At 44.7% G+C, this 15779-nt stretch overlaps 1 protein-coding gene across 8 annotated transcripts in view; it reads right to left on the bottom strand.

Annotated features, from left to right (window-relative positions):
- Nucleotides 1–15779, bottom strand: part of sox5 (SRY-box transcription factor 5) — a 189976-nt gene that overhangs the window by 63012 nt on the left and 111185 nt on the right. For all 8 annotated transcript variants that reach the window (XM_063905995.1, XM_063905993.1, XM_063905994.1 and 5 more), the window contains one exon: nt 6959–7154. In XM_063905995.1, the coding sequence (XP_063762065.1) occupies nt 6959–7153 (195 nt within the window). In that variant the 5' untranslated portion in view covers nt 7154. The remainder of the gene's footprint in view (nt 1–6958; nt 7155–15779) is intronic.

Below are 15779 nucleotides of genomic sequence, written 5' to 3'. Positions count from 1 at the left end.
ATTTGACTGACTTGGAGGTACTTGACAGAAGGAGCACATGAAACAACAGCAAAAGACTCCTCACTCTCTCAGAGTCGCACTAACTCTTCATTACAAACACTCCAACGGCTCGGCTTTGAGGGACGTCCAACGAAACTGTACCCAATCCCAAGCCTGAATTTCAACGCTGCGCCACTTTTGTCCTACGATTCGTGACAATTAATGCTGAGAATGCAACTCCATCAAACAAAACACAAAGCTTTGGAGAGGTGTCAAGTCATTTACATAAATCCATGAAAGAAGTGACAAAAAACAATCAGCACGACTGATACAAAGTATAATATATACAGCTCAAAGTAAAGCAACTTTTGCCAAGCTGTCGTGAAGAATATCCTCCAAACTGTCTTGTATCTTTAGTTTATACAGTCTTTACCAAGTCTAATGACCTTTGGAAATCAGAATCCTCTTTCAAAGTTGGAAAAAACTGAACAAATTTAAATCCTAAATTCCTTATTTAGAAATCTTCAGGTTTACGTCTACCTCTACTCAAGGAAAGCAGTTTAAGGTGTGTACATACGAGCTCTGATGGAAGACTCTCAAAATGATTGTAATGTATTTTTAAAGGGCCCCTATTATGCAAATTTTCAGGTTTCATGTATATTTTTTGTGCCTCTCCTGTGACATGTTTATGTGTGGGAGAGCGAAACTGTGTGGGAGAGAGACTCCCTCAGGAGTGAACTTTGGGATTTTAGCCTTTGCATACCATTTACATGCACAAAAAACATAATAGGAATTTCTAACTAAGCAAATATACATGTTTTTATTCATGTGTTTTGAAAACCAGACGTTATACTTGTCTGGACTGGATCTTTTAAACATTGAGTTCAACAGTAAGAAAAGAGCCGCTGAGTCTTAAGTAACTTCCAGCTTCTTAATCTTTGACCTAATGAAACCTGTGTTTGTTTGGACTGAGCTTGTGATAGACCTAATGCCGGCTAAGCCCAATCAACAGTGACACTGAGAAGGAGGATGTCATCAGCATAGGAAGAGAACAAACACTACCTGCTTGTCACACACACACACACACACACACACACACACACACACACACACACACACACACACACACACACACACACACACACACACACACACACACACACACACACCAGTGTAGGTTCTGTATATGTGTTATTAATGCATCTGCAGACACTTGGCATCCTCACACACAGGTGTTCCAATATGTTTATGGTGCTCTTTAATCACAGAATCAAGTGAGTCAGTGTCAGCTCAGCTCTTCGTAGACGGGAGGGTCAATGGTCCACAGGGTTAATCTTTGGCTAATCACACTACAATATGGAGCACGCCACCGGGGCCACACATATACAGACTTCTGTCTGTGTGGTACATTACAGCTGTAATAATGGCATTATAGTCTATTAAGAGAGATCGTTTTTGTAATCATTAACTGGCAGGCAGCTGGTGGAAGTGGATTTCAAAACTGGGATCACAGTCCACGATGAGGTCACCACCACAGGTTCTCAGAAAAGAAAAGGACAAACTCCTTGACACCAACTTTTAAATCAATCGTCTGTGTTTTTAGTGAGAGAATAAAGCCAGGCAGAGGCTTTCAATATTGACGACGCTTCCATTGTCAGTGGCCAAACACTGTATGAGAGGTACAGCAGACCATTATCACTTGTCATTTTCTACACTTGACTGACTCCCTCTCTTTGGCGCCGTGTGTTTCCTCGCTCTGAATAAGTCAGCACGCTCAATAATTCACTAATTCTTCCCTCCGTGGGTTTGCACATGCATTGTAATTGAGGGACAGAGTGTGACAGCGATGATATGGCTGTAACAAGTCGTGTATATACAGTATATGACGCGCTGACGAGGCTCTACAGCAGACTGAGGCTCCCAACACTCTGCCTGAGGGCTGTGCTGCGCTTGTGTCTTGTGATTTTTAAAGCGCTGAAAGACTTTACTCTTCTCCGCTCAGCGCCTGACCAAGTGATGGCTCGACCTGCTCCTGTCTTTGCTTCATTTCTTCCTCTCCTGTTCTTCAGATTAGGGAAATTCTTACTTCAAATGAGCGGCTTTGTGATTACGAGTTGCATCAGCGCTGGCACGACATGCAAATGTAACGAGATAGAGAAGGAGTGTAAGTGGGTAGAAGTCAAAGGAAAAGAAAGGAGAGAGAGGTGATGTTATTAGAGGAAATGAGAGAGAGAGTTGACATAGAGAGAGGGAGAGAGGAAGGCATGCATCTTGAAGGCAGCGGTCACACCTGTCACATCCCATTTATCTAATCCAGCGCCTACTTAAAACAGCCGCACTCTTTCTTCCCAGAGAGATGTCGCGCAAACAAAACAAACAGAACAAGAATACGGTGGGGGGGAGACGGAGAGAGAGATGGGGGGGGGAAATCAGTGGGGTGAGGGATTCTTTTTTGAAACAAATCTGCCAGAGAGATGTCATCTCACTGTGTCCAACAATGAAGGTCATTTCCCAATCAAGGGGAATTAGCGGGAGCCGTGGCTTCTTCAAAGATCTTGTAAATTAGGGCCCATGACATTATGTATGTGTGAAGTCAGACAGACAGCCCGTATCCCGGAGGCAACTTAAATGGCTTATGATTCCCCCCCCCCCCCCTCTCCATCATAATCATAATCCATGTGCCCTGCTGACACTCTTACCCCGGCTATTTTGCAAAGTCCAAGACAGAGGGATCAGAAAGACGGATCGTCTATTGTAAACGTGTGTCACTCACCCCGCCGCTCTCGCTTCAACACGGCGGCAAAACTTTTCTCATCAACATGCATTTATTCACAAGTACAAACAGAAATTGTGGATACTGTAAACGTTCATGCCCTCCACCCAGGGCATGCGTGTGATCAGGTTTTTTTTCTTGCAGTTTCTGTGCATATGTGTGACACTGTGAGTGCACATAGCCTGTAGGTGTGTGTGTGTGTTTAAGTGCGAGTGCCTGCATATATGTATTTATATGCACTAGATGTGGCAGGCTGGCAGTGTGGGCGGTTCTGCCTTTAGTTTGCAGATGTCAATTCTCTTCCAAAATGACTGGAACAAAGTAAAAATTGCGCCTCACTCTCTTTATCCTTTTACTGCCTCTGCAATGGAACCGAATTAAACAACTTTTGTCTTCTTAAGCTCATCTGTGAGGGGTGGTTGGTTTGAAAACACATAACTCATGCCAAAAAAAGAGAGGGGGGGGATCAAATGCTATTTTCTTTCCTACAGCCAGCACAGATGCTGCTGTTAGTGTTCTTCTTTTTTTAAATTCTTCCCTTCCTCCTTCTCTGTCGAAACTGTATGTCTTCCTCTCCTTCCATCTCTCCTCTCGTAGCCTGACATGTCTCGGGCTGTGCGAGGTGTATGTGTGGAAAAACAATATTTGATGCTTGGCGTGTCGTTGTGGATCAAGGCATGGACAATGTGGCAGTAGGAAGAGCTGGAAACAGCTGCTCAACTGAAATACTCGCACACAAATACACATCTAGAGAATGTCACTGATCACTCCTGCAGGGGGGAAGGACTTAGCTCCACTGCCAGAGCTGCCAATCTCCACCACATGCACTTAACACACCTCCGATTACACTGCTAAACACACACACACACACACACACACACACACACACACACACACACACACACACATGTAGCAAATCCCTTTACATGCCATGGCTAAACACAGACACTGTCAGTTTTGACTCCGAGGTCCCTCAGGCTGGGACAAGCGAGCAAACACACATCCTCCTGTTCCAACAATACGGTGGAGCTTTCCCCCAAAATAGATAGCCTTTGTTTAAACGCAGAATATTAAACAAAAAAATGTATACTAACAGTTATTGTCCACGAATGACACACCTGCTGTTTCCTTATCTAAAAACAAACATGCAGCTGTATTTTCTGTATTTTAAATAGCATTTTGGCGAAAATGCACGCCAGTTTATTTTACCACGACCCCTCGCTGTTGACAGGCAAGCGTGTGTTGATTCATTAGTGCATCACTGGCATGTGAAATTAAGTGTGACCACTGTGTCTCAAGACTGCTCAATGACTGTGTTAAATCTGTCAAATTCACATACACACACACACACACATAATCACACATACAAATTACAAAAAAAAGAGGGGAAGAGAGGGCTCGTGGAGGCAAAATGAAAAAGAAATAATCCCTGATGAAATATCTTTATAGTTTCCTATCATGGTGTGCATCTTGCCTATTAATGCAATAATTAGTGTTTGTGAACACATTTATGAGAAGATGCTTGCCTCTGCATGATGTGAAAACAATTTTTTACAAGGATTTGCAAAACACAAACATAAAAGACTTAAAAGAAAGATAGAAAAAATAAATTGCACTTGCCTTTCCATTTAACTGCACCTTGTTAAAGTAATTCTTCATTTTCAGAATTGTTAAAAAATATCCATCTTTTCTTTATTTTTGTATCATAACTGGATTCTGTGTTGTTTGGCTGACCTCACAGAACTGCAGCTAAAATCCTTCCCATCAGGCATTTGAACTGAACTGCTCTCAGCCAATCAGGGTCCAGCAGGACGGTGACAACTTCACATTCAATAAAAAGCCCATTTAGACAAACTACATTCACTCGCAAACCATTATGAGAACATCATTCTCATGAAGAGCCAGGGTTCGTACAAAAACAACATTTGAAAAAAAGAGAATAATGTGGCACCTTTCAGCTTTTAAAAAGTGTTTGTAAGTGCTGTTTTTTATTCTGTGTGTGTGTGTGTGTGTGTGTGTGTGTGTGTGGCAGTGCAGCTGCAGCAGGCAGGTAAAGCGGCAGGGCCAAAGCGGAGCCGGCAGGCGGGATGAAGAGGTCAATGTGTGGCTGTGCGCTTCTCCTCCACCGTGTTAATTTACTATGACAAGATAAAGCTGTAATCTCGTCTACCCCCCACCCCCCTTTCTCCTCGCACTCTCCCCCCGCTGCCTCACTTCCAAGTCAACCGGTCGCAGATGAGCCATTTACTTCCCCCTATTACTTTACGACAATTGCCCTGGGAGAGAGACAGACCCCCACCTCACTCCCTTAGAGTCCCACCGACACCCCCGCCAAGCTGTAAATCTCCCCTCTCCATTTCTCTTCATCCACTTTTCACTGACAGTCAGCGGCAAAGGGATTGGCACTGTAACCCCTCCCCCAACCGGAAAAAAAAATTACTTAACACACATTTTACAACATGCCAAGCAGGCAGTTCGATAAGCCCCTATCCCACCTGCTAGACACACACACCACTTTATTAGTCACATCAGCTATTATGCTGTGTATGCCCCCCTCCACACACACACACACACACAGATCAAAGCTGGGACCCTTCTGTTGTCAAGTAATGGACTAGAAGTCTATTATTCTTCATAAACTTCAAGAGGGGTCTCTTAATTAGGACCGTAGGAAAGCCAGTGATAGGGCCACTTTTTTATATCAGTACTTGTGTTGATTTGTTTATTTTTATTATAAATATTAATATATATTTAAACAAACAAGGAATAATCTAATACCTGTCCTCAACAGCAACAGGTGTGTGTGTGTGTGTGTGTGTGTGTGTGTGTGTGTGTGTGTGTGTGTGTGTGTGTGTGTGTGTGTGTGTGTGAGAATGTCCCAGGACTTTGGTTTACAGTGGGCACCAGCCACACATGCAGAGTCCACAGTGGGCGGGGCCTGACGCATAATCAGAGGGCTAATTACAGAATTAGCTTCCATTACAGCTCCTAAGCACTGTTTCATTGTTTTACAGCATGCAGGGCATTTATCATCAGTATGGAGGAAAGGTCGACGGCGGTTATCAAAACACCGCTGTGACAAGGTGTGTATGAAGATCAGGGCCCGGGAGAAGCTCAGACAGTGAGTTGCACACTGTAGCTGTAAGTGAAATATTATAAAGAGGTTTAACAGACACCCTTAAATGTTAATGACATGTTCTCTGGGTGGACAGTCCACATTCTTTGCGCAAACCTGATTAAAAAAAACTAAATAACGCACACACCAGTATAGAGTCACATCACACACACTCATGCTCTGAACATGCTTTGTAAGTCACACCGCATGTATAGAACGTGGAATAAGCCCGGGTACAGCGAGGCCTGGCTAATATTTACCATGAATCACGGAAAGATGCAATTCAACAGTAGAAATACACGTACAGTGCCATACATTCAGCTCCACACAATGTCACACTTCATCCCGGAGAAAATGACTCACTGCAATGCCTCACATTTAGCAGTCACGCAACTGTGCATCAAACGGGCTCAAGGCGATGGCTGGTGGCGCGCTCATGAAAGCAAAAACGCGTGTGCACCAAAACAGTAGCCTTGAAACTTTAAATGTTTTTCTCTGTTCCCGAAAAAATAAATAACAACATTTCTGCCTCTATAGAAATCACTCTATTGAGCTCTGAATCACCCAAATATATCTGGTTTCCTTATTGTTGACTAAGTTGTTTTGTATTGGGGTTTAAACATTGAATCTTAGTAGCCATTAGAGGAGTAAACAGCATACCAAAGATATTCCACACTGTACGAGCCTTCATTGTAACACAATAGCAGAAGACACTAAATATAAACTGCCAATGATGTGGAATTCTCGCCAAATTTGTAAACAAAAAACAACCTTGTTGTCAGCTTTAGAGTTATAACTCACAGTACTATGGGGGATGTAAACAATAAGCAAGTCAAAAGTTGAGCGTCACCTTTTACATTTTTTATCTGTATACTATTTTCCAAATCGGCCCCATTAAATGTTTGCTGACTTGGCTAGTAGCAGTTCCTGTTGGCAGTGTTGCCATGGATATACAGTCATTTATTATTGGATGACTTGGACACTGAAGGACCTTTAAAGACGCAACATTTCTCAATCCTGCTCCAGTCCGCCAGCATCCACAGGTGGGTGCTTTCACAAGACAATAGGCATAAAAGGCTGGCTGTCCTTACCATGTTGGGGGGGCTGTCCAAGTTGCGGTTGTGGGGCGAGCGAGGGGACACCTTGCCGCAGTAGGAGGCCAGGGGTAGGTGGATGACACCGCCCAGTCCCTCGCTATCCTCATCCTCCATTCGCTGTCTGCTGGTTGCCATGGTTACCTCTCCATCTGTCCCCCCATATGGAGAGGCTGGTCGCTTGGAAGACATCCTGGAAAAAAAAGGGAGATAGAAAGACAGAGGGAGAAGGAAAAACAAGAGTGAGCAATATTCAAAGGGTGACATAAGAGGTTGACGTCTGGAGTTATATGATGGACGTTTCTGTGGATAGGACTAGTTCCTGGAACCTCCTGGATAGCCTGATCCAACTTTAAATCTTTGTCTTCCTTGCTGTGTGTTTACTGTAAAATACCTTGGCATGAAGACATATTTAAGTCCCCCCAGCAACGCAAATATGCTCATCAACTTCTCTTTCCTCTGGATTTGATTTTTGCCCGTTTCAAAAGTTTGTTCGGTGGACTCAGCTCTCACAGGTCCAGACAATATCCCCTTCAGTCAGTTTTTGAGTATCCAGCTTTCTGGCTGACCTTCAAACACACTCTCAGATCTTACAGTATGTTTACCATGGGGGCCATTCAACGTTCAGATTTCCAAATGACGGGGCCATTACTGCAAATGGAGCCTGCTTACACTGGCATTGTGCAGGAAATGACCATGTCTTGACAATAGGCTTTTCAGAGAGAGAGAGACTGAGTGGGAAAGAGTAGAGAAATAAGAGGGAGCGAGTGAGAGCAGTATATGCACGGTGGCAATAATTTGTGTTTATGAAAACCTCCGGACAATAGGAGAACCGGAGGAAAATAGCTAGCAACACGAAGGCCCCGCTGTTTGCATTTGTTACCATGGCTTTGTTCCCTTGAAAAGAAAGAAAGGATATAAAGCCACATCTATTAGGTGAACTCTGTCTCTCACAAGGTAAATTTGCCTCCCTGTACTTCAGCTGAATAGGGATGCAGTGACTATGCAGCAATAATAGAATTTAATGTGCTTCTCAGCATCGCCTGAGTGCTTTCAGATGCACTTGTCAGCCTTGAAGGCACTGCGACTATGACCCTGGGTAATAGGCTGCTAAACCTCAGTCACACAGACTGTGACAGGGATGGAGGCGTGGAGGGGCCTGTGAAAACTTGAGGGGATGGGTGAGTAATGGGACGCGGTAAAAAACGAGGAATAAGCAACAGGCGTTTGGCTCTCATAGTCCGCTCGTTCATTTTCTCCGTTACATTTAGCAAGCTGTTTTGTGCTCCGTCTCTCTTTCACCTCCTTCATCATATCTTCATCCTACATCTATACCTCGCCTGTGTCTGATTTGCTCTTCCTTCCCAGCCTTGCTCTCTCAAATTCTTCCCCGCTCGGTAAACTGATTACTCTCTTGACTCTATTGGATTTCCTCTGGACTGTACATCTGGCATTGTTCCTGGGAGCAGCCTCGCCACTAATTCATAGCTTATTTACCTTCTGACAGTGGAAGGGTAAACAATAGTGAGTGCTGCTCACCGGAGGCGATGAGGAGAGCGCCACGCTAAGAAACGCAACATGCGGCGTTATCACATCAGGGGGAGGTTACAGTAGAAATCAAATAATCTCCACTTCAGAGATACCAGATAAAACTCTTCACCACGCTGATTTAATTTCATTACCTTTAATTGTTTGTGGAAGAGTTTGCCTGCAAGAGTCACAGAACTCACAGATAACCTAATAATTGAAACCAATTTACAAATTGGTGTTATCATTTGCATATTGCTGTGAACCGTTTTATCTCAAAAATGTCAAGTTTTCAGAAACACGGATAAACAATTAGTTTTTTGGGTTGCAGGATTTCATAGATTGTATGATTATATCCACTTTGAGGGAGCCATTCATTACTTTTGAAATTAACCAGAGACATTACGGAGACATACAGCTTTGGCTCTTCAATCACATTGAGCAAAACAACAACCTCTAACAACCCTTTTGAACTCTTTCATTAAGGTTATACTAATCCAATTCTATCTGTCACAAATATGCTGACAGAAAACAAATCCACAAACACCCACACGCACATATCTGCTTTATCTATTGCTCCTGGACACTGTATCTCTGTGGGCTTGTTCAGCAAGAACTGAGGCCATAAATGACCAGTAAAGACTTTGTCATTCTTTCTATGACAAAAGATTGAGGAGATAAAACCGCTCACGGGTCTGATTAAATCACATCACACCAGAATTGACTTGTGTTCACATTTAGGATGCTTGTGCTACAATGACTGAGGAGAAAATAAGTGTGTGTGTGTGTGTGTGTGTGTGTGTGTGTGTGCGCACGAGGATGTGTTGTTCCACACACCATCCAATAAGAGCTTCGGGCCCAGCTGTACAAACTGCAGGGCTTTGAGCCATGCATTACACACACACACACACACACACACACACACACACACACACACACACACACACACACACACACACACACACACACACACACACACACACACACACACACACACACACACACACACACACACGTGCACATACATAGAACAGAGGCCCTAACACTGCAGGTCTGTCTTCATCCCCGCCTGTTTACTTTGCCGCCTTTCACTCTCTCAAACTGAGGCCTTTTGTTTCAGACGCACACACCTCCCCTTGTGTCCTGTGCACACCTCTACCCGCCCATACCCCCCCCCCCCCGAAAACCCTCTCTACTCACTAATGTCGCACTTTGGCTCAGCTGCATAAGCATCCATGTCCGGATTTCTTTTTTTACAGCTTTATAATCCCTCATTCAGACACAGGAGCCACACAAACATATCTATATGGTCAGAGCATCTGTAGACAGGAGTAGTTACACATTAACGCAGGAAACAACGCAGGTATGAAAACACTCTGCGGGCTAACGCACAAACATTTCATCATGCTTTTTGCCGCCCCCCGTACTCTGCAACTACTTTCTAGGTGGGTGTCTATGAATGGGGAGGCCGTTCACAGCTCCTCTCCGGCTATAAAATCCCCCTCTCCCTCCCGTTCGCCTTTGAAGTCGAATTACTATACAATTGGGCACGGCGGGTGAGCAAGTAACGCCGGCTACTTCATTTCAAGTTTGGCAGGCCTGTCATGTCGCTTGAGACCTGGAGGTTACCTGGAGGAAGCCGCCTGAAAGCGCAGAACGATGCAAGGATTAAGAAAAATGAGGATTGGTGAAGTAGATAAATTGGCTGTATCGTCCGGGTCAGAATATTAGCATCATTTTACCCCATCCCAGCAACGCCAAAATCAAACAACCCCACACCACACAGTCATTAACACACTTACAACACACACACACACACACACACACACACACACACACTGCTAGTCTTTTTCACAAAGCAGCATTGGAGTTATATTTCAAATGACATAACACCACTGCAACAATATGGCAGTTTATTTTTTCATTACAAATAAAAAACATATTTCTAATGTGCTGTTTGTCTCTTCTGACCCCCAAAGTTTCCTATTGCAGGAAGTACACACACACACACACACACACACACACACACACACACACACACACACACACACACACACACACACACACACACACACACACACACACACACACACACACTCAACTATGCACACGGTAAGAGCGCTAAACTGAGATTAGAGCGCCACTTCCCCTTGGCTTTTTGATGATTAGCGGCTCCTCAGTTAAGTCCCTCTCATATCACATATGTCCACTGCAGCTAAGTCACTAATCGGACAGCGACGCACGTCCATTAACGGGGCCGAATAATCGCCGGACGGTGGTTAACCATCTCCTGGCCTGGCTGCTGTGATCAACGAGTCCATTTCATGTTGGCACGTCAGCAGCAGGAAAGTTTACGCACACGCAAGCATGTTTAAATACTGGCTGCCTGCTTATGGACATGCGAGAGAAGCCGCTCGCACACACATAAATCTGATGAATTACGCAAAATGGGGACAAAGATTTGTTATAGCTTTATTGAAGAGTGAGAAAAAAGACAAAGCAGCCTATCGCAGAAATGTCACCGTACAACACACACGGCATGCTTGCCCTGTGTGTCTGGCTGCTAACATAATCACGGTGCTAACTGCTCTTGTTAACTCCTCTACTCAGAACAAGCTTTCAGGGAGCGTGGGAGCCTCCGCTGGAGAATTCCACAGTAAAGTGTGTGTGCTTCTGCATGCGTGTGTTTGTGTGTGTGTGTGTGTGCTCAGCCTCTCTTTAAATTACAACCCATTATTTCAACCACTACACAAACACACGCTGCACAGTCAGTCCAATCCATCGTCTACGGTAAAACGAGCATGGCGGCTAATTCCAAAGTGCTGTCAGGAGTCAAAGTGACATTTGTGTATCCCCCCCCTCAACCCCCATCCCCGCCACCTTGTGACTGCTCAGAACTGGCAGCCTGTCACTCAGGTGCAGGTCTTTTTTGCGTGGAAATGAGAGCTATCTTTGAAATTGTTCTCAGAGGGAATGGAAGGGCATATCAAAATAGTTGAGCGGAATGTGCCTTTCAGATAAGGCGCCCAGGGCGTTTTGCCTCGGAGGAGCCGACCGCAACATTTACATCTCTGACACCTCAGGCGGGAATTTAAACAAATGTTTCCCCCTGCGCCGCGCTATCACTCGCTTTATTGCCACCGCTTTTTTTCCCCGTCTCTCGCTGCATTTGCTCTTCCTTGTCTCAGCTTTCAAAACGATTCCTCCTTCTCCCTCCGTCTCTATCTCTCCGTCACACACTCTTGAACTTATTTTAACATCGCCTGTCCTCCTGCTCTTTGCCTCTCTCCGTCTTCCTGCCTCTCTCTCTCTCCCGGTGTTGTCTTACTTACTGTTCCCTCTTTACACAATCAGCTGTTTGTAAGAATGTCTCTCCATCTCTCCCCCCTCCCCTTCCTCCTTCCCTCTCTCCCTCCTTTCCCCTTCTTCTCTGTGCAGACTCTTAAGGATATTGCCTAATATCTATTTATAGGCTGTCCTTTTGAACAGTGGGAAGAGTGGGGCAGCAACACAGAGAGAAGGCTGAGATGGAGGGATACAGATTAAGAAAGGGAGGACCTGGAGGAGGGGGTCAATGATATTCCAGTTTCCTTTAGTCTGGCTATGCTTGGTTTTCATATATTTTTCCAAGCATGGAATGTTGTTTCTAGGATTTTAAATCAGACTATAGGAACTTTTACATTTCGTTTTTTCCACCCTTCTCCAACATCTTGATATAGTGAGTGTGGAGAAAAGCTGAAACAAATGTCCAGAGTCCATAGGCAAATTTAAAAAGCATCACCAAAGATGTTTGGACATGCAGCGTGGCGTCGTAAAGTGAAAAACGTTCTGCTTGTTAGTATTAATACTGTTAAACGCTAGATTTTCCCTGATGACTTTCTTTACTGTAAACGGTGTGTTAGCGGGAGAAAATGTGAACACAGCTCCTGCCTGTATATGCTCATATACACACAGACACACCCTCATACACACACATACACACTCAGCCTCACACAAAGCATCCTCTGTGAGGTGCCCTAAATCGGTGGCCGACAGCCCAAACCCTGTTTCCTGTCCAGCTTAACCACAAAAGGCAATAACACACAACCTAATGTCACTGCTGTTAATCACACACACACGCTGAAGAGTCAGTCATGTGTGTGTGTGTGTGTGTGTGTGTGTGTGTGTGTGTGTGTGTGTGTGTGTGTGTGTAAAAAGACATAGGCCAACTCATGTGGCCTCTGGGACTACCTCTCTCTTTTTTTCTGTCTGCCTCTCTCATCCACTCAGAGCTTTAGTCACCAGCGAAGCATCGCTCTACATACTTTCCTCGTCATGTTTTCAGCTCTTTTTCCTTCTTTAAAAACGATTGTATGTCTTTAAAAATGAGTCACCCGAGAATGTGAACAACACAGAGATTTTAGAACGGAGAAAAGATGAAGGACAGAGGGAAAGAAAAAAGGATCTATCTATATGTATTTGGTTTGTTGTCCTCTGCTTAAGGCTTAGTGAAGGCAGCTCGTGGGAAAATCTTGAGTGTCGCTTTAGAAGAAGGGAGGCAGAAGGAGAGAGTTGGGCGGGGGGGCTGGGGGGGGGGGACAGGCAGAAGAGTGCATCCGGTGGACAGCGGCCCCGCTCCCCTGGTGTTTTGCGAGGGGAAGACGCTGCATAATGTTTATTGAGCGAAGGACAGTGTTTTTCCATTGTTGTGCCGGGCCACTATTTGCGCTGCGTTTGTTAAGCAATCCATAAAGGAGTCGCAACATTTGTCTCACTGTCAGCGACTTGGTCTGCCCCTGTGAACTACACACACACACACACACACACACACACACACACACACACACACACACACACACACACACACACACACACACACACACACACACACACACACACACACACACACACCCTCATTCCCTCACATAAATGACAACACACAAATACTCTCACACACACTCCCAGCTGGCCTCTTTCTTTCCTCCCGCACTTTGAAACTCTCCCACCTCTCAGCCCAAATGGTCACCTCCTTTTTCCTCACCAACACCCCCCCCCATGTTTCCCTCTCTCTCCCACTCTATCTTCTCTCTGCCTCCCTCACTACCTGGAAAGACAGAGCTTTCATTGTAGCGCACTGGGAGAGAGCTCCGAGCCTCTAACACACTGTCTCCTATTGTGGATTGGAAGGATGGTAAATGGTGTGTGTGTGTTTGTGTGTGTGTGTGTGTGTGTGTGTGTGTGTGTGTGTGTGAGAGAGAGAGAGAGAGAGGGGGGAGCAAAAGAGTGGGATTAGTGAAGAACAACACAAATAAGAAGAGATGGAGAGAGAAAGAGGGATGTGAAGTGTTAAATCCTGGATAAAAACACACACACACACACACACACACACACACACACACACGTTGTCCTGCTCTGTTGACAATCCAATACCTTCCCCTGACCTTTGACCCCTTCCCCATGACCCCATGTCATATGATCAGACTTTAAAACCTGCAGGGACACCTCTGTGTGTCTGTGTTTACCACACATGCACACACATGTTCTTCTAAGACTCCATCACTCTCTCCCCTTTACCCCCCCCCCCTTCCTTAAATAACAACAACAACAAATGCAGCCAAATAACCCCCTTCCCTTTCTTCTATTGGCTATCTGAGAGGGTCAGCTGATCGCACCGGGGTGGGAGAAAGAGGGGAGTGTGCTGAGAGAGGGGAGGAAGTGGGGGAGGGGGTGTGGGGGGGGGGCTTTAGCATTCTCCTCTGGTATTTTTCTGTCTGTCGTTCCTTTCTTTCCTTCTCTTTCTTTTCGGCCCCCCTCTCGCTCCTTGGATGGAGACACGGTTATCAAGGCTCTCTGGGGACAGACAATATGGCCCAGACAATGGCCTCCAGTCCGAGGAGGTGGTGGGAGAGAAAGGGGGGAGAGAGTGAGGGGGAGAGAGAGGGAGGCCAGGACAGGGCCACAGGGGAAGAGAGGGGCAGAATGGCGCATTAGTTTGCAGAGCACGGACACTCTACTCAATTACTCCAGTCGCTCTTTCTCTCTCCTCCGCGGACACACACATTCTCTCTTTCCTCAAACACACACACACCACTTTAATTTAAATGAAGTACAGAGACACACTGGAAGCCGCACTGCTCACTTAAATGAGAAGTTTTTTCTCTTAAAAACTGAGCATTACTCTTTACTTAAATAACAGATCTATAGTAATTCACACAACAGCAGAGAAAGAAACTTAGTGAAAGTTGCAAATACATATTACAAATAAAAAAATGTCCATTACAGGCCACCACTCTGAGCTAAAACTGTTACTTTTGTAAAACGATCACCAGCACAATATAGTAAAAGTTTTACAAAAGTAGAAGGCTTTTTGTCTAAAATGATGTACTTAAGGTGTAATAATAAGTGAGTATTAATACTGGGGCGATAATGTGTACGCAGCATCTTGTGGAGACATTTGAACTACTTTATATTTTGATGGGCATTTAAATCTAAAATGATAGATCTTATTTGTATACATTATAAGGAATAGATCAAGTTCATTTCGCGAAGTCGTCAACGTAACTTTTGTAATAATTATAGCTACATAATACGATGGGGAAAAAAATAAATATTGAGTGGATTCTAAAGTAATGTCTCTTAAAATCCAACTTAAGTACAGTAATTAAATGTAATTTACTTTCCACTGCTGAAAATAAATCAGATTTACCGATGGTAATTTAAAAAATACAGTTTGTCTTAATTCAATTAGGTGAAATCCTTCGGGCTGATGATGCCGCCTCGTTGCTGAGTGCGGCGCAGTAATGTCAGATCTCATCTGAGTTTGTCCTGCCTAAACCGCTGTAAGTGTTGACACAACCACTGACACACATGCAAACACCCCAATAAACGGAGGGGACAAATGGAGGGGGTGTGAAAATCCACATCGACAGAGACCTCTTCCTCTCCTCCCTCCTCCTAAACCCCCCAACATCCCCCTTATGCCTCCCCTGTTATTCACTCTCACTTTCCTGTAACCCTGCTTCTACTTGTTCTTCTTCTTCTTTTCATCAGGGAGAAATGTGTCAGTTTGACCACATCGTCCCCTTCATGTCTCCACCCTCACTGCCACTCAAGCTCCTTCAAATGTCTCTTCTCTGTGTTTTGATTGCTTTGGCTTGCCTGCGTTTCTCCCTATGTGTATATTTCGGTTCAGTCTGCGCGAACAGATGAGGCCGTGTTAGCGAAGGCAGTCTGTTTCCAGTATTTTCAGCTTATACTGGAAATTTTGACTCACAGCCGAGCGCACGGAGATCCAGAAAATTAGTTCAAATCA

This window comes from Eleginops maclovinus, chromosome 17, assembly GCF_036324505.1.
Source record: "Eleginops maclovinus isolate JMC-PN-2008 ecotype Puerto Natales chromosome 17, JC_Emac_rtc_rv5, whole genome shotgun sequence".
NCBI classification, from domain to species: Eukaryota; Metazoa; Chordata; class Actinopteri; order Perciformes; family Eleginopidae; genus Eleginops; species Eleginops maclovinus.
This window is presented reverse-complemented; position numbering and strand designations above follow the sequence as displayed.